Source organism: Corvus cornix, chromosome 1A (genome assembly GCF_000738735.6).
Source record: "Corvus cornix cornix isolate S_Up_H32 chromosome 1A, ASM73873v5, whole genome shotgun sequence".
NCBI classification, from domain to species: domain Eukaryota; kingdom Metazoa; phylum Chordata; class Aves; order Passeriformes; family Corvidae; genus Corvus; species Corvus cornix.
Window position 1 is genome coordinate 73,342,995 of NC_047057.1, and position 26,917 is coordinate 73,369,911.

Sequence of the window (26,917 nt, forward strand, 5' to 3'; positions counted from 1 at the left end):
CTCATCACAATTTGCAGCTTCCTTGTGAGGGGAAGAGGAGGGGCAGGCACTGATCTCTTTTTGGTGACAGGACCCGAGGGAATGGCCCGAAGCTGTGCCAGGGGAGGTTTAGGTTGGGTCTCATGAGAAGGTTTTTCCCCCCGAGGGTGGCTGGGCACTGGGCACAGCACCAGCCTGACGGAGCTCGGGAAGCGTTTGGACAACGCTCCAGGCACAGGGTGTGGCTCCTGGGGGGTCCTGTGCAGGGCCAGCAGTCGGACTCTGATCCTTGTGGGTCCCTTCCAACCCAGAACATTCTGTGATTCTTCTGCAATCAATTTTCCTATGAAATAGAGAAAAGAGCAGGCTCGCTAATTTCTCTTGGCAAAGTCCAGAAGAGAGGCTGCTGTTAGGGACTGGCTTTAATGACCCTTGTGGGTCAGTCCCTTCCAGCTCAGGACATTTACGATTCCCTGTGGTTAGACTGGGTGCTCTCCCCGCTGCTCATAAAGGAGCTGAATACATTATATGAGGGGCTGAAGTTTTCTCTTAGGGAAACGATAAATACCTCCAGATAACCAAGAAGAATAAACACTGCCATGGGGCACACGTGGACAGTTGTTTTAAAGGCCAATAGCCCCAAATCCAGAGCAGGTAATAGAGAAAAGCTTAAAATTCTCTTTCAAAAAGGATCTCTTGCAGAACTGATAAGATGAAAAAAAATGCCCCCTCAGTTATCTAAATATCTGGGATATTTAGGTTTTACTGTTAGGAAAACCTGTAACATTCCCAGCATTGCCTTCCAGAGACCTCCACTAGCCTAAACATCTTAACATAAAACCAAAACAACCTTGAAGAGCCTACAGGGAAACCAGCAAAGACTGGTTCTCAAAACAAAGCTTTCAAGCAGAGAGATTTTTTCTTCTGGTATTCCTGGCTCACTCATTCCTTATCTTATAAACTGGGTACATGGTGATCCTGTTCTTGGGAATACAATACACATGTATTTCCTCAAAGGTAATCTGGGACATCTCATCAGAAGAGAGACACAACCAAATAATAACAGAAAAACAAAAAAAGTGGAAGGAGGTGGTAGAAATACATAATTCCCAGATGCTAGTAAGGAAACATCTGTATTCCACATGATTATATAGTCTCACATAAAAATATCAAGCATCCATGTCAGCAACCCCCTACTGGGGTGGAAGAACAGTTAGCAACAACACAATAACCTCAATTTGCTCAATGTTTACGTGATCAGTTTGCTCTTACCTATAGCTTCTGTCAAAATTAGCCATTTGTATTGGAGATGTGTTTCCCACATGTAAAATGTGGGTGACACCTCTTTAACCTGGCAGGAAAGTGATGCAGATAAATGTTTTGATCCGTGTGCAGCAGATCTTGTAAAGCCTTCTGGTAACGGGAGGAGGAAATTAACTTTTTCTGAGGTTGAAATAGAACATCGGCACCAAGGTTTGAATCGGTAAGAATAAAGTGAAACGTAGCGTTTGATAAACACTGAAGGCACAGTTCTGGTTAAAAGAAAAAATGAAATATGCAATTTACTTTGGAAGACTGTGTTGCAATGGTTAGGCAAAAGATACAGATCTCTCTGGTGAGCAATGACAGGACCCGAGGGAATGGCCCGAAGCTGTGCCAGGGGAGGTTTAGGTTGGGTCTCATGAGAAGGTTTTTCCCCCCGAGGGTGGCCGGGCACTGGGCACAGCACCAGCCTGACGGAGCTCGGGAAGCGTTTGGACAACGCTCCAGGCACATGGTGTGGCTCCTGGGGATGGTGCTGTGCAGGGCCAGCAGTCGGACTCGATGATCTCTGCGGGTCTTTTGCACATTCTGACACTTTCCGTCGCTACTGCCCAGCGGCTCCTGAGGGCACGGGCGGGCGTGGCGTGGGCCTCTTGGCGGAAGGGGGCGTGGCCTCCGGCGGCGCTCCTGACGTCCGGCACAGACAATGGGCGACGCGGCCCCGCAGAACCGGAAGTGAATGCCTTGGATTTCGTCGCACATTCCTCCGCGGCGGAAGTGGCGGCGGCCCCGCCCTCCCCGGCCCCCGGCCCTCCTGCGTGCGCAGTGCCCCAAGGGGCGGCGGGCGGAGCGGGGTTTGCGCTGGAATCTGTCGCGGGGGGCGTCCCCGGGAGCGGCGGCGCGGAAGCCTCCACGCCAGGAGAAGCGTGGCGGAGGAACTACTTTTTGGATCGGAAGGCAACGTTCTCACACTTCCGGGGAGGGATTACTAAGACGCGTCACTTCCGGCGGGCCGGGACGCGAGGAGCGGGGCTCGGGCGGGGGGAGCGGCCCCGGCTGGGACAGCGACAGCGGCACTCGGCAGCAGGTCCCGCCGCGCCGCCCGGCAGCGCCGCCGGGGGATGCGCCTCGGCCCCCGGCCCAGCCCCTGAGCCTCCCGGCCGCCCCTCTCCGCCCTGCGCTCCCGGCGGCGGCGGCGCCCCCCTCCCCCTGCGGCCATGGCGGGGGGCGGCGGGTCGCGCTACGCGGCCGAGTTTCGTGCCGCCACCCGAGTGCCCCGTGTTCGAGCCCAGCTGGGAGGAGTTCAGCGACCCGCTCGGCTTCATCGGCCGCATCCGCGGCCTGGCCGAGAAAACCGGCATCTGCAAGATCCGGCCCCCCCAAGGTACCGCCCGCCTTGGGGGCTGCGCCCGGGGGGTCCGTGGGGTGCGCCGGGCGGTCTGAGCGCGGCCCGGCCCTCGGTGGCCGAACGGGGGACGTGGGGAGCTGGGCAGGCCCTTCCCCCGCGCTCCACACTCGCTCGGGGTTTCGTGTGTCGCCTTCCATAGGCCGCGGTGTCCGTGCCAGGGACGCCGAGGAACCTGTAGAGTCTTTGACCTCCGAGTGGGGCTTTGTGGAGGCTGCTTTGGAGCAGCTGAGAAGTGAATGGTGCATGGCGGTGTCCGGGACTTCAGGCTATTTTTACTTCCAAAACGCCAGCAGTCGGCTTGTGAAAAATGGGAAGGCTTTGTAGGTGAAACCGGGCGGGGAAGAGGGAGAAGGAAGGGTATTTGTTGATAATGGGTTGTTGTTTATAAACATAATTTTTAGACTGTTAAGAGAAGGATGGCAAGCCCGTTCGTGTACGGGAATTAGGTTTGTGCACAGCTCGTCAGGCGGCAGCAGCTTAATGTCTCCGATGACTTGGTCGTTACTTAGGGTCACTTGCCCAGTGACCTGGCAAAGCAGGTCATCACAGAGAGGACATCCGGCAGTTTGGCAAAAGGCACTTACATCGCTAAGTTATTAAAGTACAAATAAACTTTAAATGCAGCTGTTAATAAGAGACTTGAAAACAGTGAGAGAGGTGAAAACCTGAAGAGAAAGCGTGTAACTGAGAACTACGTGAATATCCGAGTTGCTGATTGGATTTCATGGTTCCTTCTCTCCTGGCCTGTTTCGATTCCCGGAATGTGTTCAGTTGGTTTAATGACACAGTGAAAACTTGACCTCCGAGGGGCTGCCCTTTCTAAAATACCCAGAATAGCTCAGATTGAGAGGCCACAAGAAACTGATCCAGATGCAGTTCATTGAGGATAACTGGGACCTTCCTGGCCGTCGGGTGCGTTTGTGTTTTCCGGGACTGCTGAGCTGCTTTGCATTGCCGGGTTTCACAGGATGCACGCGTTGGGTTGATTTGCAACCTGCAGTAATTGTGAAATCAGATGCTTCATAGCAACCTGACTGATTTATTGCTCTTTTCTGTTACTAGAAGTTGTAGGTATTTTAAGGTTGTGCTTGAGGCCTTTATATGCTGCAGCAGAGCAAATAATAAATACTTGGCGTGGCTTGTCCACCTGGAATGGCGTGTCCTTCCTCTGTTGCAGTCACTGCCAGGTAGACAATCTACTGTAACTGAAGCTTTGGTAAAAAGTGCTAAAAAGCTGAATTACTTGACATCATAACACAGTTTTGAGAGACAGGGCTGGGAGGCACTTGTGGTTGAACTGACCCCTGATGGTGCTGAGAAAATCATTAATTAAGGCTCCATTTTTGTTAGAAGAATTGGGCTCCCAACTGCTGGTCTTGTCTGTATTGAAATGACTGTAGACAAGCAGGAAAACGTTAGATGTGTTATAATGTGCCTGATTTAGTCTTTGTTGCTACTGACAGTGAGGATTTTTCAGTGTGCAAGATATATGGATTTTTTTTTTTTTAAGTAAATAAATAACCGACCAGCTACAGAGTGTATCTCATATTTAAACTTAGCATGCGGTAATGCATGCTGAGATGCTTTGAACCTTATTTTCTTTGACATGTCTAAATCTGTGAGGATCTTTCTTCAAACTCAAATATTGTGGGAGGAACATTGTTGTATAAGCACAAAAATGTCTTAAAATTGGAAAATGATATCACCAGTTGTTCTGAGAAACTAATTTAGGATTGGAAGCTTGTTTACTCAGGCATTGTTAGGGTCTTTGGTTTTGTGCATTTTTCAGAGAAGTTTCTGGAAGCAATAAAATGTCTTTCTGTCTCTGTTTAGGACTGGCAGCCTCCATTTGCATGTGAAGTACAAAGTTTTCGTTTCACTCCACGAATTCAGCGCCTGAATGAACTGGAGGTGAGTGTTTCCACTGTTGATACAATTTTGTGTTTGCACTGAAAGCAAGAGGTCTCCCTGCTTGAGATTCGCATCTTGGCAGGTTTCTGGATGGGGGATACTTTAGAAACCCATAGACCACATCAGTGTTTATACTTGGCAGTGGCAGAGTTCATTTAAAATAACTCTCCCTGTCTTTGAGGAAAATCTGGTTTTTATTTTATTACCCAAAATAACCACAGGAGTTTTTCACATTCGACTGGAAATGTCTAAAATGAATTCCAAGTATCATGTGTGTAGTAAGAGCAGCCAGTGTCTAGCTTTCAGAGCTCCACAGGCAATGATTTTTTTCCTCTTAAAATGCTTACTGCTGTTCTGATGCCTCTGGTTACCTCATACTGTCGTGATAATGCCTTTTAAGGCTTAAAATGATTTTTTATAGGCTTATTATAGATGGTTAATTTTATGATTTAAAAACCTATGTGAGCTTTATTGAAAGCAGTATGAGCTCCACTCCGTCCTGGTTTTTCCTTTTCTCTACAACATTTCTCAAAGCCTTGCTTTGTTCACATACCAAAATGTCATTTGGCTTGTAAATGGGTCTCCTTATGGAAAGTGATTTGAGTACTCCAGAAATACTCCAGGGAGGAGGCCCTTTGTGTGGTTAAGGCATATATAAAAACTGTTTGTTATTCCCCTCCTCCCCACCAATGTATATTTTAATAATTGTTCTTGTGTTTTTCCCTGGAATGCTGATTATTTCATAAATATGCATTTTGGTTTCAGACCAAGAAATTATTTGGTAGGAGTTTAATTTATAGGGTCTTAAATGCAGAGAGAAAAGCATATACAATTTTCTTTTTGCAAAGATCTTTCTTTTTAGCAATATTTCTGTTTCTAGGGGTTTTTCACATGACTAAGAAATATCTCCCTTGCCAAGTTGCATGTTGAAAATGGAAACACTATAAAAGCTGATCTTCTCTTCTCTCAGGACTCTAAGGTTTTGTGACGTTTGTTTTGGAACCTATGTGATTGTCTACCTTAACCGATTTCAGGCAATGACAAGAGTGAAACTGGACTTCTTGGATCAGTTAGCAAAATTTTGGGAACTCCAAGGATCCAATTTAAAAATCCCTGTGGTCGAGAGAAAAATACTGGATCTCTATGGTCTGAGCAAGGTAAGTATTTGTAGGCCTTAGGCAGACAGGGATTTCGTTTTTCATTCAAGCTCAAGAAACCAAGCAACAGGGAGGGCTTGTGTTACAGTGCTAACCTCATTAATCCAGAGATTAAATAAGTGGGAAAAAATACAGTGAAAAAACATTTCTAACTTGAATGTTTATGCCAAACATGTCACAGCATAATGAAATTAGTTGCCTTTGGTTGGATTCCATACAGCAGGTATTTATTACCTTGTATAGCTTGAATGTCCTGATGTCAGCTGGCCACTTGATGTTTAGTTCTCCCTTTTTACATGTGGTGGAGCTGCAGAAGGCTGAGGTGTTCTTGGGGAAGGCAGCTGTATGCCTGTGTGAAGTTCAGCTCCGACCAGCAAGTCTGTCATGAATTGTTGCAATTTCTCCTTCCTCTCTTCTAGCAGAGGTTTTCATAAACGTGCACCTTTGAGAATTTATGATGTCAGCATCAGGAATACTTACTTTAATTTCCAAAACAGACTTGGCTTAAGGCTGGCTAGAAATGAATATTTCTGTGGTTACATTTGGTGAACGCACCAAACGTCTTTCAAAGGTTGCGCACAAATCTCTGTTGGAATTTGGTTTTGCACTGGCAGAATACACGTACCATTATAAACTTAGCTGCAAATAAATATAAATAGGTAGATTTCTTCTTGCAGGGAAAAGACCGAAGTTCTGGTAGTTCTAGTGCTTCTAGGTTAGAGCATCAGTTTCCATTCCCCATGAAGATTTATTTCTCTTAGGTAAGTACAAATGTAAAGACCTGAGTATATTTTAGTTTTAAAGAAAGTCAAGTGTTTCAGAAAGTCTGGAAGGGCTGATAAAATGCAAAGAAAAGCTGATAAAATGTCTTTCAGTATTTTTTTTTCTTTTTGTGTCTGTGGTGGGTTACTGGGATATGCAGAATGTCAGAGAGGTACTGGAAAATATCTGGATCACTGTTACGAACTGGAGCATTTCAGTTGGCTGTAGATTTGCAGCTCTGAGTTAATTTAGTTCATTACTGGCTTCTTCAGCTGTTGTTCATGCATAGATAATTTCAGAAAACAAGTTTTCCTGGAAATGTTAAAGATAAGTTGAAATTCAGGAATGGCTTCATTTTAAAAGACTTTTCTAGAACTTTTGTGTAAATATGAGGAAAAATAATGACCAATAATATTTTTGTTTTATTTAAGTGTAACTTTGTGTGATTATAGGAGAAACCAGAATTAACAAAATTACTTCTCACTGTCACAGGCTTCTCAATTTACCTCAGCCTCCCAAGCAAACCGTAAATTTCACTCCATTAACAAAATGGTTTTGACTTGAGGTTTTCTAAAAGTGTGTGAAACATTAAGCTTGAAATTTAGTAAAGAAATGGAACGCAAAACTGCACTGCTGTAAAAATGATTAGTCTTACAGTAATAGAAATGAAATTATAATCCATTTGTGTTTTAAACTGCTTGTCAGTGAAACTGTAGAAGGAATGGAGGCAGTGGAAATGTGGCCAATGTTTCTGAGGAAGCAACTCATGTGCTGTTATGATCATTGCTTGCAGGCAAATGGTCTTGTTTTTTATTCTGTATACATACAGATGTAAGCAGTGCTAGTTCTGTATGTGAATTACTGGTCTCAAACCAACTGAAGTCACGTGTAATAACTGGACTGAGTTGGAAGGTAAATTCACTTTTTCCTCTTTTTATAGTAGTCTCTCTTCCCTTCAGGGTTTTGTGAGAGTTCTGAGCTCCAACACTCCTTTCTGCCTGGGATCTGTTAGGATGGGTTTTATTTCTGGCCAGACCTGTATTTTACAGCAGAGTACAAGTCTGGTGAGAGTTAACTTTTCAGTTTGTTCTGATGGTAGGTTTTGTATTTTTTCCAGCACATCATAAATCTTAACTGTTGGACTCCTCCTGTCCAGGACAGTATGTGATTTACATTTGCTAGTAAATTAAAAATCACATTAAATAGCTGAAGTAATAAGAATAAGTAAGTGCTTTGTTATTAAAGGACTAGTTCTTCAGGAAACAAAATCTAATTTCAGGATTCTGTCAGTTTTCATGGAACCTTTTAACATTTGGTTGGTTTAAATGATTCTTGCTTTATGCAAGTTGGTGAGAGCAGCTCAAAACCCGTAACTTTTTATTTATGCGTTTCAGATTGTTGCCAGCAAAGGAGGCTTTGAAGTAGTCACCAAAGAGAAGAAATGGTCTAAAGTGGCGAGTCGGCTTGGCTACCTGCCAGGAAAAGGCACGGGGTCATTACTCAAGTCTCACTATGAACGGATCTTATATCCCTACGAGCTCTTCCAGTCCGGGGTCAGCCTCATGGTGAGACGCTTGTCTTTCATGCTATGAGGAGGGGACCCAAAAGGCACACAGAGTGCTGTGTTACTCCAGGTGAAACTAGGACATAGGGTCAGTGCTGTTAGAAGCTCCAGCTGTGCCAACAAAGCTAGAACCACCCTTGTAGTTATCTGTGACAGAATAGTGCTAGAAGTTGTAACATGACCTTGTGGAGTTATTTTCTGGTATTTCTTTGTAGGACTGAAGTCAACTGTGTTGGGAAGGAAAACAAGGCAAAAGATGGAAATTGGAAATTAATTGGAAATGTGTATTTTTCTCTTGATAACCTGGTATTTGGGATTCAGTTTTCTTATTTGAAGGGTGCATGAATTAATTTGCCTCTTTTTCAGGTGGTGTGTGTAGTGCTGTGTGATTTCACTCGTCCTGTTTCTTAGCAAACAGAATGATTCACAGGCTGTGGAATGATTAGCACTGCGTGACCAACACAGTATCCTGTGCTCTGTTTCTCTAGGGCATCCAAAAACCTAACTTGGATCTTAAGGAAAAGGTGGAGGCTGAGGACCTCAGCTCAGATGCCCAGGCTTCCCCAAAGCAGGCTTCAAGGATGAATGTTATGCTGAAGAGAACCAGGCGTGTCAAATCCCAGGTACTCCTGTTAATCAGCTCTTACAGACAGAGAACACTTACTTCTCCCACCAGTGCAGCAGCCTTTGGCTGTGGGAGCCTGCTCAAAAGCACCACCAGGCAGCAGTCTTCATTTAAGTAAGGCCCAGAGAAGGTTGCCACTCTGAGACCTGGTTTAATACATCAGAGGCACTGTTTGTGTCAAAACTTCTAAAAGCTGCTTTTTGTTTTCTGACAGGTGGCCTAAGTACCTTGGTAATGAATATATCTGTGAAAACTAGACAGATAGAAACCTGTTTGTGTATTGATGTTAAAGCTTCTGCTTGTGCGAAGTCCTAGAACTTCTAAAAAACCTCTTAAAATATGCCTCTTAATTACATAAATGCAAACACATGTAGGTAATTGTTAATTGTGGAATTGTGTGTGGGACTAACTATCTCCAGCCGGGCAGGCAAGTTTTCTGAAGAAGTGAAACAGGTGTGTGAGATCATCAGTGATGGCTGGAGCTATGTAGGAGTTCTACAGATTTTCTGCTGAAAAGCAGTTTCCTTCCTTCTGAATTACTGGTGTTATAGGAATTTCTGGTATTCTAGTAGGTGATATTAAATCCTGGAAGGAACCCCCGAGAAAATCTTGATTCAGACTGAATCACCACCATTTTAAATGCTGTCTTACTAGAAATAATTGTAGGGTATTGCCCTGATGGCTCTGTTGCACTATTTAAATCAGGCCCTTTTGACAGAGGTACTCCTTGCAGGCAGCATCCTGAGGCTTTTCACATGAAGTCTGGTAGCTCCCTGCTGGCTCACCAGCAGAGCGTGGGTGAAAGCTGGATTTATATGCAACCAACTTCCTACTTGCTTCATACCATTCTAGACTTAGCTCCAGCACTACAAAGTTTTTTCAAATGCTCTTCAACTGCTTTTTTTTTTTTTCAATCTTTCTTGTCACTGAGATATTTGAGTATCCTTTATAAATTTTTACCTTCTTCTCTGGTGACTTAGACTGAATTGTCTTTTTCAGTATGTTTTCTCAGCTTGCCAAAGCTGACTTGATGTTACTTATCACAGCCATATTGCAGTGCATCACACAAGCAGTCCCAGGCTTGTTGATCTTCCCAGATCTCTCAGAGTATTGGTAGTGAGCTATCCAGAAAACCTGAGAATGCTGCATGAACTGCGGCAGTCATTTGTCATGTGGAATTCTTCTCTGGATTTGAGTGACTCCTATGGCAAAGTGCCAGTATGTCCTTTTTCTCACACGTGGTGTAAAAGTGTCACTATGTTACTAAGATCCTGTGGGATGTTTTTTCCTGCTGATTTCAGTAGAGTAATGGTACTTGTCATTTCTCCATGTCGGAAAGATGATTCTTTGGTGATCCTGGCACTGTAAAGCTGCTTCACTTTGTTTAAAGGGCCTGCAGTTCAGAAATAAGAGATTATTTTATTTAGATCGTCTGCAATATATATATATATATATATATTTAAATGCCTTTTATTAGGCTTGTAGCCAAGTTATCTTTTAAGCTTTACAGTTATTAAAATGGCTGAAATAAGTTCTCGAATACAGGAAAAACTCATCCTACTTTTACGGACAGGAGAAGCAGGTTTTGGCTGTGTTGAAAGCTGTGTATAACTATCTTCAGTCATCCCTGGAGCAGCATTTAGAGACAGATTTTCCCTTAGTAGCCAGAAACGGTAGCAGTGTAAATAAATAAGTATGTGAGAACATGGAGACATTGTTCCAGATTTCAGTGCACTTCTTTATTGTAGACAGGACTCTGTTTAATTGTCTGAAATACATACCTGGAATTGTACCAGAGGTTGTCTAAACAGTCTTTAGAGAGCTGGTGATATGCAAGTACTGTAAAAACCTGCTAAATAAATGTCATTCTGCTCTAGCAGAAACGTCTGAATGATTTGTATGTAGTGTGCCGAGTAGTCCAATGCCTGGTTAGTGAGCATGGATAATTCCACGGACCTCTGCATCTCTGTAGATCTTTTCCAAGTGCTGAAAGTAGTTTCCAAAAATCCTCTGCATCTTCTTGAAGATAACTTACCTTGAATGGGTAATGAATAAGAAAGTGTAAATATATCAATCAGAAATTACCGAAATAGAGAAACATCCTCAGCAGCAGAAGGGGGTGACAGACTTTGAAAAAGCAGATTTTGGGATTTTAGGAGAATGTGAAAAATGAAAGCAGATAGGGAATAGGTGTTCTCCTCTGTGAAGAGTAGCTTGAGAATCTTTGGCTACTATAATCAAATGTCAGTTGAAAACATTGTCTCTGAATAGGAGGAGAATAATTAGATGGTGAGAGATTCTGTTCAGAAAATAAACTTAATGCTTTATTCTCTCTTTTCTCTGAAAAAAGCTTTCACAAATAAAAGCTGGAGAAAGGCAGCTGAATTCCTAAAGGCTTGTAAAGAAAATTACAATAAAAAGTAAATTAATTCAGATTAGGAAAAGAGAATATCCTTAAGGAAAGCTTAAATTTAAGAGAATACTTTCTTAGAAAAGGGTAGTGTATCTTCATAGAGGATCTGTTGGGGTGTATTTTAGCTGACAAGGGATTTGTCTAATGGGCTTATGTCATGGTGATTTCTGGTAAAGAAATGCAGTACTGGAACAAAAAGTGCTGTCTTTTCAAAGGATATTAACTTAATGTCCAGGGAATTTTCTTAAAAACAATTCTAAGTAGTATATCTGCTTTCGGATTTCTCTTACTGGTTTGGTTGATTGCAGAATAATAAAACAAGCTTCAGTTTTTTTGGCTTGAAAGATTTCCTTCCATGGGAATAACTGTGAAACAAAATAGTGAAACAAAAGAACTCTGGGAGATGCTGACAAATGCCCCAAACATGTAAATATTTTCGTTGTTGGTTGTACCATTGTAGTCTTGCGCATTGGGGCTGGAGGAGTGTTGATGCAAATGTGTCAGAGTTGATGAGGGGTGAGACAAGAGAATAGTGAGTGAATCCAGTGTAATGGAATCATGGAAAAGCCCTTGGGTTGTACTTCCAGTTGAGAAGGTAAAAGAAACAAAGTCTGTATCCTTCAGGACAAAGAGGAGATAAGAATAGAATCACAGTGTAATCGAGTTTGTTTCACTTACGTGGAGAAAGTATAATGCAAAAGTGAGCTGGAGTTTTGTGCTGTTAGCAGTGAGAAAATGGCAAGGAATGCACGAGTGCTGCGGCTTCCATGCACTCACAGTTTTGAGTTTGGGGTTTTTTACAGCCTTAAAGAACACAGCAGAAAATCTGCTCAGTGGGGCTTCTGAATGCTCTTGGTATTGACACCTTTGAGCATCAATATCCTGTCAGAGTTCATGAGGTTACACAGGGATCTGATTTTTAAAATCATTCCTCTTTCAATGTGCAAACTGTTCTTTTTCAAAACTCTGTAGCTTTTTCCACCTGAACATGAATGGATTTCCTCCACTAAGGTTTAGAGGTATCCAGGTAAATCTGGGCAATGGAGTTATGAAAATATATTTAGGTAATGTATTTTTAAACTAAGCTGTAAAACTTTGTTACTGCTGTTGTTAATGATTGACTTTGAGTAAATATGATAGTAAAATAATTTTCTGTATGTCATTGAGAAAACTATCTTAGGTCACAATAGTAGGAGATTGTTAATAGGTGTTGTTGAAATGATGTCTATGCTGAAATATGTGGGTTGATTCTGTCAGGTTCTATTAGCTGAGAGAATGGTTGAGTTGTTAAGGAATTTCAAATGGAAAATGAAGGACTAGGAAGTCTCTGAGTGTGTTTCCTTATGGCTCGTTAGCCAAAAAGTGAGGAATTGATGAGGAAAAATTTGCACAGTGGGCTTATGAAGCTGGTCACATCTAAAGGGAAAATAATTTAATAGCACTATATAAATATTCAAAATTAGAATATTAGCAGTAATTAGGTTGGAAAGATGCCTGTTAGCATAATGCATACCCAGCTCAGTGGAAACAGGGACTCTAAATATCACCAAAAATTCCTTAGAGTAATAATGCGTAGGAAACCATATCTTCAAATGTCTTCTGAAAGCAGGAAAAACAACTGATTTAGGCAGAAAAAAAAGCATCCTTTTTTTATGTTTATTGCAAATGTATTGGAATTTATGTTGAACACTATTTTAAAAGAAGTTTTTTAGGGTTTTTTAAAACAACTGATTGAAAACTTTGAAGGCATGTCACCCCAAGGGACAGGCTTGAGATATCAGGCTGTAACTTTGAAAAATAGCAGAGGAAGTACCATCAGGAAGTTACTTGAAGAATAACTTCTTTAAAATTACATGCCTGCCTTCAAAATGGATAGGCTTGCTGAGATCTTTTAAGATCAGTGAATTTCAGGAGGAAGTTTTTGAGCAGTGAGGATTTAATGGCCTTCTATACCACATCAGAGAGATTTTTCAAAGTATAAGGAGGCAACATAAAGAAAAATGCCAGGGTGATTGTGTTGCAGATGAAAGCAGAATATTTTCTTCTTTTTGTTCTTGTTAGATTAATGGCCGTGATGTGAGAAAATGAGGTAGGTCAGTAATAGGAAACAGAAAGAAGTTCATTTGAGCAGAACGCTTCGGGAAACATCGCTGGCAGGGGCATGGAGCTGTCACCAAATGGGTCTTTTTACCTCTGATTTTGAGCTTGCAACATGAGTAGCTGTGATCTGAGTTGTACTCACAACATTTCATCACAAATAAGCCCAGAAGCAGCCAAGCTTAAGGAAGCTGGTTGGAACTCATTAGTGTTGTGTGGATGTTTCTACTCAAGGAAGCACATAAGGAAATCTTGTTGAAACATCATTAAAATCCAGGCACTTGACTGAATCATAGTGATTTTGGAAAAAGTTGCTCTGGCATTCTTATTTTTTGCAAAATGAGAAACCCAGTTCTTTTATTTGGTGTAAAGGTGACTTCTTGTAGTTGATTTGTAATATTAGATAGGAAATAATTTTGAAAATTTGGGACAAAAGTTCTGTCTCTTATTCCATTTGCATATGTTCATTGCCTTAGGAACAGAAGATGGTATTTTTTCAGTCCTGCTTCTTTTGATGAGTAAATATTGTGGGAGAGTGGAATAGAAACAAATTGTGAAGAAACCTGGAGGGGAAATACTGGTGGTTTGTGCTGATGTGGTCTTGTTTTTATTTTTAGGCAGAGGCAGGAGAAATGAGTAGAAACACTGAACTAAAGAAACTGCAGATCTTTGGAGCTGGACCCAAGATGATGGGACTGGCATTGGGAGCAAAGGATAAAGAGGGTAATTAAATCTTGGGCTCTTTGCTTTGTAGTGAGACTGTCAAATCTTCCTGAGTGTCTCTAGAGACAGTATTAAGAAGAAAGCAAATCAAAACTGGAAAAAGAAAGCTACGTGTTCTAGGGTTTTATTCACGGGAGATTTACAGAGATTTACTGAATTTCATTACTCTGCTTCATATAACTTGGCAGAGTTTCAGCTCTTTATGTGTTATATAGTAACAATAACAATTAAGCAGCTGTTCCATGAACTGAGTGACTGAAAGGGAAAGCAGGATTTAAAAATACTGAAACTGATCCTGCCAGCAAAGTGCACAACTTAGGAGTGTAATTCACTGTGTTTCATGAGGCCATTGGGATCATCTGTGAGGATGAGCAAACTACATTTTTGCTAATCCCTGTTGATTTTAGATTGGCCAGGTATAACGTGACACTTTTGCTTTCTTGGGACTATTAAATAGTTTCTGATCTGAAAGGCAGGGTGCCAGGCTGAGTATCTGTGGTGTTTTTACAAGTTAAGTCTATCTTGATGTGATATTAATAGCATTTAACTTCATTTTACTTCAAGATGAGGTGACGCGAAGGCGCAAGGGAACCAGATCAGAAGCATTTGGAATGCAGATGAGGCAGCGCAAAGGAACTCTTTCTGTCAACTTCGTAAGTTTGGTGCCTTTGCTGTGATTTCTCATAGAAAAGACTTGGTTGATTTACTAAGATTTTTCTTTTTCCCCTAAAAGAACCCCCACCCCTCCAACAGATGAATGAGTGCATGCTGCAGCAGGTGATAGTGTTACAGGAAGAAAGAACAGTATTTTGAAAAACAATCTGTGCTCTAGGCTTTTGTTCTAATCTTTTGGGCAGGAAGGCTGTTTCAGTGTGAAGCTTTTTGCTCATCATACTTGCCATGTGCTTGAATTCCTTCAGTGGTTCAGTTTTTGTTTGAGCTCCCTTTAGCAGGACAGCTATAATACTGCTTCTTTTCCTTAGAAGACATTCTGAGGTGCTCCAGTACTTCAGGGGTTTGTTCTTAGCAATTCCACATTTTGTGTCTTTTGTATTTTGAATTTGAATAGGAAAAATAAAATGTTCAGTGCTCTGATGTTTGTCCATGGAAAAGCAATGTATAATTGTTCTTCATGTCTTTCATAGCATGTGGCTTCCTAGTTTTAAAGTGTCATAACTTAACGTGTGTACGTAGCCATGAACGAAGATCCGCGCTCTTATTGTCTAAAGAATTAGACTCTTCTCTTAGAATTCAGTGGTTCTTTTTTCTCTTAGCCTGAGAACACTTACAAAAGCTTATTTTAAATTTCAGCCATGGAAGGCCAAGGCAACCTAAAGACTCTAGTGATCACATTTTTATGTGGGGGGAAGGAAAAGTGGGAGAAGTTGGATATTTAAAAACCAGATCACTGTGCCATTGCATATAAGTTAGGATTTGTGTGACTTGAATTTTTTCAGTTGTGCTACTGCTTCTGAGTATATGGTTTTCCTAGGCCATATACATTTGATAATTTTAACTATGCTTGAATTTTAAAATATTTTGTCTCGTCTCTTGTTCTTTTTTTTTTTTTTTTTTTAATGGAGAGCTATTATTTGCTTACTCTTTTCATTTAACCAGTATTTATAAGAGAAAATGAAAATGCTGTAACAACAGAACTGTTGTTTTGTTGTTTTGGAACTGTATTGCTGTAACTAATCTTTTGAAGTTCTGTGACTTAGTACTATTTGGTTCCACGCTTTTTTTTTTTTTTTTAAATACTTGGATAAGGAAAGCAGTCCTAAATGCACTGGTAATGCACTTACCTCATATAACTTCTGTGTGAAAAATACTGTGGTGCAGTTTTGTGTATTTCTCCATCATTTATTTATCTTTTTGTAGAGTGGTAACTATGAAATTGATTTTATTTGGTGAATTACTAACTGGGAGATAAAATACACCTTTTTATCTCCTCTCCCCTTGATGCATATAGTTATACATCATCATAGTCTTACACTGTTTTATTACATGGCTAGCAGGACTTTTTTGTGGTTATTGCATAATCACAGGTCTGCTGCTTGTGAATATCTCTTTCAGTGCAGTTTTTGTATTTGGCAAATCATCACTTATGCTAGCATAGAGGTTGCATTTGTTAATAGGAATTTAGAGAGAAGAAGGTATTACCAGGGAGAGGTAGCTAGTGAGTACCATAAAAGTGTCTCCTCTTGGGATTGCCATTTTCATGCATTGTTAAGTTTTGGGAAGAGAACCTGGTGGTGCCTGCTAAGATACCCTCCCTCCCTTCTATGTGCTTGCAACAAAAGCAGCTGGTTTGGTGTTTTGGACAGACGTGATATTCCATGAGGGTGAGTGCATGGATTTTTTTTTAAAAAGGGGAAAATGATACATCTCTGTGTAGAACTGCATTATTTTTTAAAATTGTTTCTTAAGAAACCTGAGCAGTCTCCTTAAGTATATTATTGCACAGCTAGGAGGTTGCATACTTAACTAGGCTGGTGTAACTGGAGATGGGCTTGTCATTAAGTATTTAATCCACCTGAGCCTAATCAGCTGAAAAGCACATGTTTTTGTGACATCTTGATTAAATTAACAGACCCCACCAAAAGCAGCCCCACCTCTTCTGGTGTTATTTTGAGCTGTGTGAAGGAAATACAGCCTGAGTTGCCAGGGGCCAGTGGGAGTAGTAGCAGAATTTGGAGCAGGTGTCATTCATGAAGTTCATGCTGTTAGTAAACATTTATACGTAACTTTTTACCTATGATAAGGTAATACCCAGGTTTTTTTCATTTAGATTGTTACAGTTCTTCAGTATTATATTAAATGTTTATATTAATTAAAGTTCTTTGCACAATACAGGAAGCAACAGCAAAGAAAATTTGAAACCTCTTCATGTGGTTTTCTCTCTGGCCCCAGAGAATGTCTCTCAGTCAGTGTTGTTCTTGTTGAGAGACTATCTCAAACAACTTTCAAATATTGTTTGCTATTGTATTGGCATTAATACTTCTCTTATCATTTGGAGTTTTTATCCTTTGCTTTGGAAAAAATGAGAAAAGTTGGTAGCTTTACATGTGGTTTCCTTCGCTTCCTCATGAATTTTTAGATTGAAATCTGTAGGTTTGTGGATTTTGTTACCTCTTTTTCATTGCAAAAATATCACTGTATTGTTGCAAGTGATGATGTGTGTATTTCTGAAATACTGTTTTGAGATTTTCCTTAGCCATGCAGTCTTTGTAGAGATTTAGTTTAAATTGTTTTCCACGATAAGAGGGCTGAAGAGAGGGAGTTCTAAAAAACTGTAACCTACTCTTTGCTTTAGAAGAACATAAATGAGATTCTACTCAAGTTAAATAGCAAAAGATGGTCCAGCTGACCTGGGTAGTTATTTTGCAGCACCCAAAGTCCCCCTGCCCCCACATAGTGCTGCTTTGGGAATGAAGCATAATCTGTGATTTCAAGTGCATCTCAAAAACCAGAGGAGATTGTTAATGTTCATATATTGGACTTGGGGATATCATCCTTTGTTCCTTAGCTTAAGTAAGGCAGGCTCTGGGTGAGAAACTTCTTGTAACTTTTTTTCTTCTTTTTTTCCCCTCACAGGTTGATCTCTATGTTTGCTTATTTTGTGGTAGAGGGAATAATGAGGATAAACTGCTACTGTGTGATGGATGTGATGACAGCTATCACACTTTTTGCTTGATTCCTCCTCTTCCTGATGTACCCAAGGGTGACTGGAGATGTCCAAAGTGCGTGGCTGAGGTACAGTTCAAGAACTACTCCAGCTTTGTACGTGCACCTGTGTACCTGGAAAGATCAGAAGAAGAGCAGTTCAGCGATCCATCTGTGTAGAATGCATAGTTTGTTTTGATGAGCCATGAATCTTGGTTGATGATTCATAGAGAGAGAGAAACATTCCTTCTAGAGCTTGGGCACAGCCTTCGTTAAGTGACAGCTAAAACTTTGACCTTGGTATATTAAGAGCTGAAACGCAATTTGATTACGTGGTAGTGGGAAATTAGGGTGAGAACTAGGGTTATAGTGGATGTTTCCACATAATGATGACACATTTTGTAAACTATGAAGTAAACTATGAAATTTAGGTATAACAGGGAGCTTTGATTATTGGAAAGATGTTACAGCATTGTTCAGAATAGCTTGTAGCAGAAAGTGAAAGAACTAGTTTCAAATTTTGTTGTAGCTATTTTAGATTTGGTTTAGTCTGAAAAAGGGAACTGCTCAAGCTCTGAAAGTGGAAGCTAGTTGAATTTCATTACTCAAGGAGGAAGAGCTACCCAGTTCCAAGAGATGATTGATTACCAGACAGCAAACATCACTTGATTGGCTTGGTATTTTTCTTAAGGAAACAAATTTTGCAAGCTCAGAAAGTTGGTAGATGCAAGATTCAGAGGAAGACGCTTACTGTTTGTAACTCTGTAATTATGAGGCTGGCTTTCACTCTGTGAAACAGGCTGTGTTTTTTCCAGAAGGAGCAGTTGTGCACACGTTTATCTGCCCATTTCCCCCCCATGCCCTTCCGAAGTGTCAGCTCCTGCTGCTTCCTTTGTGGTGGTGGATGGAGAGTTGTGCAGCCACAGGAGGTGAATCAGCTTGCTGCTCTAACCCTTCACTGAGAGATGAGGTGGTCAGATGAACTCGGGCAAATGCTGCTTAAAGAGAGGTGGAAGTTCATAGGAAAGGGAGAAGATGAAACCTTCCCATTGGGCTGCTGCTGACAGAGTGGATGAACCTAATTCTTTAGTTTCTCTTGAGAAGGAGCAATAAAGAAGTATTAGCAAACTGCAGCAATATAATATGGAGTTAATTTAGAGGCTGTGGTAATAAATAGAGTGTCTGCAACAGTTTAAGAATGTGGAAACTCAAATCAAATTCACTGTTGCTAGTAAAAACAGGGATAGATTGTTACCGAACAAAAATACATAGGCAGGGACAAACCCAGGAAAGATAAGGTGCCAGTAAGTTTTTACTGGTAAATGATACAGAAAACACTTGAAAAGTTTCAGAAATATGCTGAGAGTAAAGAGGTGGAAGGAGAAAGCTCATAGCTCTAATACGTACTGGAGAGTAAACAGGTAACAGCAGAAAGATGTTTGAAGTATTCACTGGTACTTTTTGCCTCAGTTTTTACTTTAGATGTTAATTTTGCACAGATGCTTAATGTAATTTTACGGCAGGGTACTGGAACAGAAGCTGGGAAGAATAGGGTAAGGGCTGTTTATATGTATTTAGGTCAACACTGTTTGACAGTGTTCACAGATGTTGCAGATGCTCTGTCGCAGGCTCCATTTAAGAACCTCTTTGATACATGTTGGGAGTAGTCTAAGGATAGTTCCTCTTGAAAAAAAGAGAAACTACTGATGAATTCCTTTCCAGTCCTGTTTATGACTGAAAAGCTGTTGTACATCATATTTGTGTTCTGATATGTCTTGTATATGTAAACATGGTGTCAGTTTCGAAGGTGCTGAGAAGGACACATTGGAAATGAGTGGGGAGAGGAGCTGAAATGCACACCAGTATGTTTTGCCTTTTCAGGATGAATGGGGATAGAACAGTGAAAGACTTGGAGGTTTTCTGTCAGATGGGCCATGTCTGTTGTTGGCTGTGTTGCCTTGTTCTAATTTCCTTTCTCCTCTTCCCTCTTACATATTTTCACAGTGTCAAATCTTTTTATGATTTGCTGGCTTGTTAAAACCGAAACTCCTGGGGGTTTGTTCCTGTGCAGTTATTCTGCAGGTGCTTGAATCCAGTGTGTCTACAGAAATGTCCTCTGGCTGCCTAAGCATCTTGTGCATAGTCTTGCTCTGTGGCTGGCAGCAGTAGCCGATGAAATGTAGCTTTGGACAGGAAAGCAGAAGTGTGGAGCACTGGGGTACAGTGTTAGATTAGCTTCTGTGCCATTAATTCTGCTCTGTTTCCGTTGTGGTATGGCTGCCTCGGCTGCGAAAGCTCTCAAAACTGGTAGCTTATTGTGCTGGCTAAGGACTCAGATGGACACTAGGGCTTTTTGCTAAAAATGTAACTGTGTCAGAGTCTGCTGCAGGAAACAGTATTTCTGTGTTCTATCTCCTAGGAATGCAACAAACCCCGTGAGGCCTTCGGATTTGAACAAGCTGTCAGGGAATATACTCTCCAGAGCTTTGGTGAAATGGCTGATAACTTCAAGTCTGATTATTTCAACATGCCGGTCCATGTGAGTTTCAGCTTTTGTTGGGATTCCTTGTAAGGGAAAAAGAGAAGAGGCTTCAGCTGATCCTGGATTTTTGCTAAGACATCTTAGCCTTGTTTAAAGAGGCACCATAAGCTTCAAACATGGAAACAAATAATTTAGCTTGCTGGCATCTGGTCTCATTTCAACTTCGTTTCACCCTTTTCCTCCAGTGGACAGACAGCTTTATTGCTTGTTAGAGTTTACTGTGTTGGGCATAGTCTAGTTAAAGTTCTTACCCTTTTTGATAAACTGAATTAAGTATCTTGATCTTGTGTGGCAAAGGGGCCCTTCTCCTGCCCTTCCTATGCCTTTTGTCTTGGTTTAGTTTGTCCAGAGGATAAATCTTTGTTTTCCTTCCTCTTACAGTATTTTCTTGTAGAAAAGTCAGACTGAATCTGGTTGATAATCACAGGGATTTTGTGTTTTTTGTGCTGCATCACAGCAGCATTTTTAAAACTAGCATTTCTGCTTTGGTGCAGTGCCACTATCCTGTGGACTGCATGCAGCACCAAGGTCTTCCTGCTCTCACGGTTCTTTGGTAATTTATGGGCATTCTTGCTAAAGCCTCTACCTTTTAAGGACTCCAATTTATGATACAACTTTGGGACATAGAACAAAGCTTATTTTAAGAATATTCTTCATAAATAAATACATAAATGTAATAATAATGATGAGTTATACAAATATCAAACTCCTGAACACAATTTTGTATCTGAATTTCCTGACTTTTGTTTAGAGATCCTGGTCATTATCCTCTGAAATAGTTTGGAATTTGCATGCTGGTTTGTTCTCTTTGCTGCTTGATTTCTGTTGGCTGTCTCTTCTTCCCCTTTTTTGCTGTACTTCTGGTGATTCCATCTTTTTTGTCTGTTCCTTCCCTCATGATGTGGTATCCTGTTTCTGAAACATTCCAGACACTACGGAGGAATACAGACCAAACTATGACTTTGGAGAGATGGAGGGGGAGAGGGGGAGTCGCCTTTGGTGTATGAAAATTCATGGAGAGTTAACAGTGATTTATTGCTTGAATGATAATTTTTGTTATCTACACATACCATAACATCTCTTCTGCTTTCAGATGGTTCCCACTGAGCTGGTAGAGAAAGAATTCTGGCGATTAGTGAGCAGCATAGAAGAAGATGTTATTGTGGAATATGGGGCCGACATCTCATCCAAGGACTTTGGGAGTGGCTTCCCAGTGAAGGATGGCCGACGAAAGCTGATGCCAGAGGAGGAGGTGAGGAAAAGGATATGCAAACTGACCCCATTCTTTGTTCTGCATGAGATTTCACATTAAGAATTTAGGTCAGAAATCAGTGCGGATTTTTTCATGAAGAAATTGTTTCAGGCTTTTGCATGTACTAAACATTCCTTTTGAGCGGGGCATTAATCTGATATTTGAGGTTCTTTTACGGATCTGGTTGCTCATAATCAAGGTTTGTTTCATGGTTTAAGTCACACCTGTTTTCTATCACTTAATCTTAGCAGGCAAAGATGTGCAAGTTGTTACAGTTTGAGTATGAAGAGACTCTTTAAAAATAATGTTTCTTTCTTGTTTCAAACCTTTTCATTATAGAGTTAGCTACAGAAACATGATTCTGTCCTCCTTAGTAGGTTCTTAATGGGTGAAACAAACTAATTTGATTTAGCTTGTTTCTCTGTGCATACCATAAGAATGAAAAGATGTAGATACAGTGTTCAATTATAAACAATTTTATAAAGAACATCTGGTAAGTATATTACCTATTTTCCCTCAGACCTTACTGTAGCAAAGCAATTTTCTTGCTGCTTGTATGCTTAAATTCAGATATAATAAAGGTGTGGTTTCCTGATTACACAGCCCCAAATCAATTTATACTGCTCACTGGAAGAGGTAATCCTGCTCACTGTTGTCTTCCACCCATTCCTGCACCTTCCTGTGTGTACCTTTGTTGGCTGTGCAGTGGTTGTGTAGCTGCTTTGTGAGTCAGCACTCATTGTTTAGCTATTTGTATGAAGGTAGTCACTTAAAAAATTTCTTAACCAGATCACTTAAGTCTTCTGACTCACTGCAATGTGTTTGTAGTGTCAGAGCAAAGGAAACAGCAGCAGTGTTTGGCTGAGCTGAGGGCCTGACCAGTCCTTTCAGCAGCTATGGGATATATCTAAAATGCCAGTCGATCTCTGCTTATAGTTTTTGTAAAAGTGGAAAGTAAATTAATGTTAAAGCACAGTAGTGGGCTTTCAAGGTTGCCTGGATTATAATTTTTTGAACAAATTGTGTGTATTTGAAAGTAAAGGTGAGAGTGCTTAACAGGTGATGTTGTCCTCTCAAAAATGAGCACGTAGGAATTTCTTGCCTTGAGAAAGCTTTCTAAAGTAATCTGTAAAGTAGATCAATGTAAACTGCAGCGTGGTAAAATGAGTGTTAGAATAGCTGAAATAATAACATGAGATTCACTGCATTGTTTACAAGTTAAAATTGTCCTATATTATTGAAGACTTCTAGCTTTAGTTCTTCTGCTGGTGTTGCTGGTATTTTGTTTCACCAGGAAAGCATGAAACCTGCAGTCTTGTGATGGGGAAGAAATCAAAACCTAACTGTCTTAAGCCTTGATCCAAAGAAGATGGGCTACATTGAAATATTAGGACTGGTATTAAAATCTTGGTGTGATTATTTGATGACTAAGGTATTTAAGGAATTATTTCTGGTTTTGATGTTTCATTGTTGCAGGAAATACCCCACTATCTTCTATAGAAATGGATAGGCTGATGTTTTCATCTGTACTTTCCTTTTCTGGACTTGGTGTCATTATGTTCTTCTGATTTGTTCAGATTTTCTCCTCCTTTTGGCAGGATTATGCTCTCTCTGGTTGGAACTTGAACAACATGCCCATTCTAGAACAGTCAGTCCTTGCTCACATCAATGCAGACATCTCTGGCATGAAGGTTCCCTGGCTGTACGTAGGGATGTGCTTCTCCTCGTTTTGCTGGCATATTGAAGACCACTGGAGCTATTCCATCAACTACCTGCACTGGTATGGGCTGTCCTTTGTGCATCTCCCTTACGCTGCCCTGTTTGCTTTAGGAAAATTTTAGTTCTGCTTGAAAGTGCCTCTGCACACTGAGGACATTTGTAAACAAAAAGCTAAATGTGGTGAGTGGTCCATATTCTCAGCTGTGGCTCGTTGAAAGTGAATACAGATACTTCTTAAAGCACATTACAGCTTTTCATTAACTGATGAAATATTCTTCTGTGGCCAGCGTTCCAGTGTCACTGTAAAATCATGCTTTACAGGGTCCCATCTTTTTTAAAAAAGATTTTTTGTTTAGAACTGAGTTTGAGTTCACTGGTTCACTGCTTTATGATTTAAACTTGGGATGTGTCTGTGCTGGAAGTGGAGTCTGCTGTCTCATGGCTTATAGAGGCATCAGAGCTGACTGTTCAGCAGCAGATCCACGTAGACACGGAAATACTCGTAAAGAGAAATTTGGAGGTAATTCTGCCTTTTGGAACAGTCCTGGAACTGTTGTGGTGTTCAACTTTTGTGTTTGAAGAGAAGACTAGTGCCAGATTAACTATGGGCATTGCAGTCTTCCCAGTCCATCAGACTCTGTTGCAGTGAGTGGAGCAGGCGGAGGACAGGGGGAGCTGTGGGAATCGTCAGGAAGTTTGCTGGACACCTGGGAGAGATGAGCTGCTGGCCTTCAGGCCGTAGTTGCGCCTCTGTGGAGGAGCAGGTTTGCTGGCGAGCTCTGATCCGCGGGCTCAGCAGGGCCGCTGGTTCCTGCCGGCGCTGCGGGGCCGGGCGCTGCCAGCAGGCGGCGCTGCAGCCCGCGGGAGCGCCGCTCTGCGCGCTGCGGGAGCGCAGCCGCGGGACGCCAAGTCCGCACTGCAATGCCTTCTGAAAACGCATCCCAGCACTGCAGATGCTGGGTCGTGATCGTTTATCTTGGTTAAGAAAGGACTGGGATAGTGCTTGAGTAATGATTTGTTTAGTTTTGGTCTTGTTAATATTTTTGTAACCTTGTACTTAACTAATCCCTGTTATTTGGCATTTTTCATCTTAATAGTCCAGTGGATCACAGGTTTTTAGTAATTAGTTGTGAGTATTAGAAAGATTGCATGTGTTTTACTCCCATGGCTGGTACACTGTTCTGTTGGTTTTAGGAATATGACTCCTCCAAGCCTAACTGAGTGAAGGAGTACCATGAGCTCTCTTAAACTGTAGCTGTGACAGCCAAGCTTTTATTTATTAAACTTAATTCCTTCTTTCTGAAGGAAAATAATTGCCCATTTTACCCCTCTGGAGCATGGTAAGTGACAATTATGTTCCATGTTAGGCTTGTCAAGGTAAATCTACTGTCAGGTACGTTGAGAATTGTGTTGGACTGTAACTGCTTTTTCAGATTAGAATAGTATGTCCTGGAGAAGATGCTTGTTGATTTAAAGACACTTTTTAAATCTAGATGTGAAGTGGCTTATGAGGACAGTGCTGCTGGCTGTGAGGTGTGCTTTGCAGCTGGGTGGTGCCATCAGTTCCCTCTCATTGTGTTCCTTCCTGTGCTTGTGTTTTGGTAGGGGAGAGCCGAAGACATGGTATGGTGTGCCCTCTCATGCAGCAGAGCAGCTGGAAGATGTGATGAAGGAATTGGCTCCTGAGCTGTTTGAATCCCAGCCTGATCTCCTGCACCAGCTGGTCACTATTATGAACCCCAATGTGCTGATGGAACATGGCGTACCAGTGAGTAGCACACAAGCATTTCTTACATAAGTACTTCTGTGTGCTCTCTTTCTTTCCTTCTCTGCCAGATTTGTATAACAATGGTTTGGCATAACTCTGAAGAATTTGTATGGTGGGCATTTGCATATTCATTACTTACAGGGTGTTTTTTAAAGCTGTTTTCTAGACTCTTCCCTAGACTAACCAGGAAATAGAAGTGAGTGTGCCAAGCTTCCTGCATAAAATACTTTCTAGAGCAAGCGTACATTGTGTATTACACTTAATTTTTAATAAAAAAAAATCTTGTAACAGCAAGTTTGTATGAAATGCCTTTAAAAGCTTTTGACAGTAAAATACTTGTCTTATGTTCAGTAGAAATCTCAGCATTACAGAATGGTTTTCTGACCAGACATAATTGACTGCAGATCCCTAAGCAGCAGTCACTGTCATTGGCTTTTGTCTCAGGATAAATTGCTTCCCTGGCAAATACCCCAGCAAAGCAAACCATAAACTTTTTTCCAGAAGCTTTTGTGCTTTGTGGTACAATGGATTAAATGATGATAGAGAAACATCCCTTTTGGGATTCGTAAAGACAATTTCCAACTGTTGGCTTATATATTCAGCTTTTTTTGAATAAGGCTGTAAATTGAGTATTCACGTTAAGAAGGCAGAAACAATCCTTACCACTGTTGGGTTAGCTGTGTTGCCTGTAGTGTTCTGTGGGTACAGAAAGTGGTGTTCAAACATCTTGCTCTTTTGTGTCTTAAGCTGTTGCACGTTACGTATTTTTTCTTTCCTTTATCCTTCTTTATTAGGTTTTCAGGACCAATCAGTGTGCTGGCGAGTTTGTTGTGACCTTTCCTCGTGCCTATCACTCTGGATTTAACCAGGGATATAACTTTGCTGAAGCTGTGAACTTCTGCACTGCTGACTGGGTCTGTTCTTTTGTATATATTTGCTATGTCTCTGGTCAGTGACCTTTGAAAGTGGTATGTTAGTAGCTTAACTACCTGAGTAGTTTTTTCAGTTAAATAGTGTATTTTATGTTTATAGTTCTTGGGACAGCAGTTAGAAACTGAGGGAAGTTTCCATTATACAAAGTAATTTTGGTGAGCACATAATTTTAGGCAACTTCAGACTGAAACTTTGGTGCATGTTCTTCCTTTTTAATTGCTGATTAACCAAAAAGTGGCATCTCACGGTACCTTTAGCTAGTACTTCTGTGATGCCGCTTTCTGAATTTGTTACAGGTCTGTGTCCTGTCTTGAAGTGCTGTTGTCATTTGAGTGTTGGAGATGGGCTTATGACAGTCTTCATTCCTCCTTTGTGGCAGGTCATTGTGCCTTTTGATCACGTTAGGGCTGTTCTAATAGCTGTGCCACACCAGTGCATAGCTCACGTGGATTGCTCAGGAAATTGTCAAAGGAGTGTTCTGTTACTATCCAGGGTTTACAGTTGGAAGTTATGATCTCATCTCTAGTTTATCTAGCTTTGTTTTTTAAACTACAAATGGAAATTTTAGCCCTTTTTCAGAGGCGTATATTCACTTACCAGAAAAATTGTCTGTAGGACTGGCAGTGTGTTAGTGCTCTTTTTTTTTCTCCAGTGCTCATGATGTAATATGTGTGTAACCTCTGTGAAAAACTGCTAAACTTGCACCAGCCACATGAAATTTCCTTTGCTTATGCAAAATGTAACCAGAAATATGTGTGGCAAATCCATTTAGCTGCTTTTTGCTTTAAAAGGCACAAAATGAGTGATACCAGTTTTGGTTAACTAGGAATCTTATGCTTGGACATAGACATTCCACACAGTAATATCCACAGGGCAATGTTTTCACCTTGGTGTAGACCAGATGACTTCTTTTTGGTGCCAGTTTCTTGCCACTGGAAGTAAAAAGAGCTTAGGACTACTCTTAAACTTTTGTCTGTAAGTTAGGTGTGTAAGGTTATGGAAGATGCCTCTCCCCAGCATTGATACCCTCTTTCTCCTCATCTGTGACATGATTTAAGGTTGTTACAAATTTCTCTGTCCCATCAAATACAACTCTTAGTCTCAGTCTTTTCCCAGTTTTTGACAAAGGAAGGAAAAT

At 41.1% G+C, this 26,917-nt stretch overlaps 1 protein-coding gene across 1 annotated transcript in view; it reads left to right on the top strand.

Moving 5' to 3' along the window:
• Nucleotides 1-2,447: 2,447 nt before the first annotated feature.
• Nucleotides 2,448-26,917, top strand: part of KDM5A (lysine demethylase 5A) — a 47,931-nt gene continuing 23,461 nt past the window's right edge. Inside the window, 14 exon segments of the mRNA XM_039570379.1 lie at nucleotides 2,448-2,495; nucleotides 2,497-2,631; nucleotides 4,484-4,561; nucleotides 5,596-5,718; nucleotides 7,875-8,045; nucleotides 8,533-8,667; nucleotides 13,797-13,902; nucleotides 14,467-14,555; nucleotides 17,497-17,655; nucleotides 19,985-20,104; nucleotides 21,201-21,359; nucleotides 22,958-23,139; nucleotides 24,684-24,846; nucleotides 25,641-25,760. Of these exon segments, the coding sequence (XP_039426313.1) occupies nucleotides 2,460-2,495; nucleotides 2,497-2,631; nucleotides 4,484-4,561; nucleotides 5,596-5,718; nucleotides 7,875-8,045; nucleotides 8,533-8,667; nucleotides 13,797-13,902; nucleotides 14,467-14,555; nucleotides 17,497-17,655; nucleotides 19,985-20,104; nucleotides 21,201-21,359; nucleotides 22,958-23,139; nucleotides 24,684-24,846; nucleotides 25,641-25,760 (1,776 nt within the window). The 5' untranslated portion in view covers nucleotides 2,448-2,459.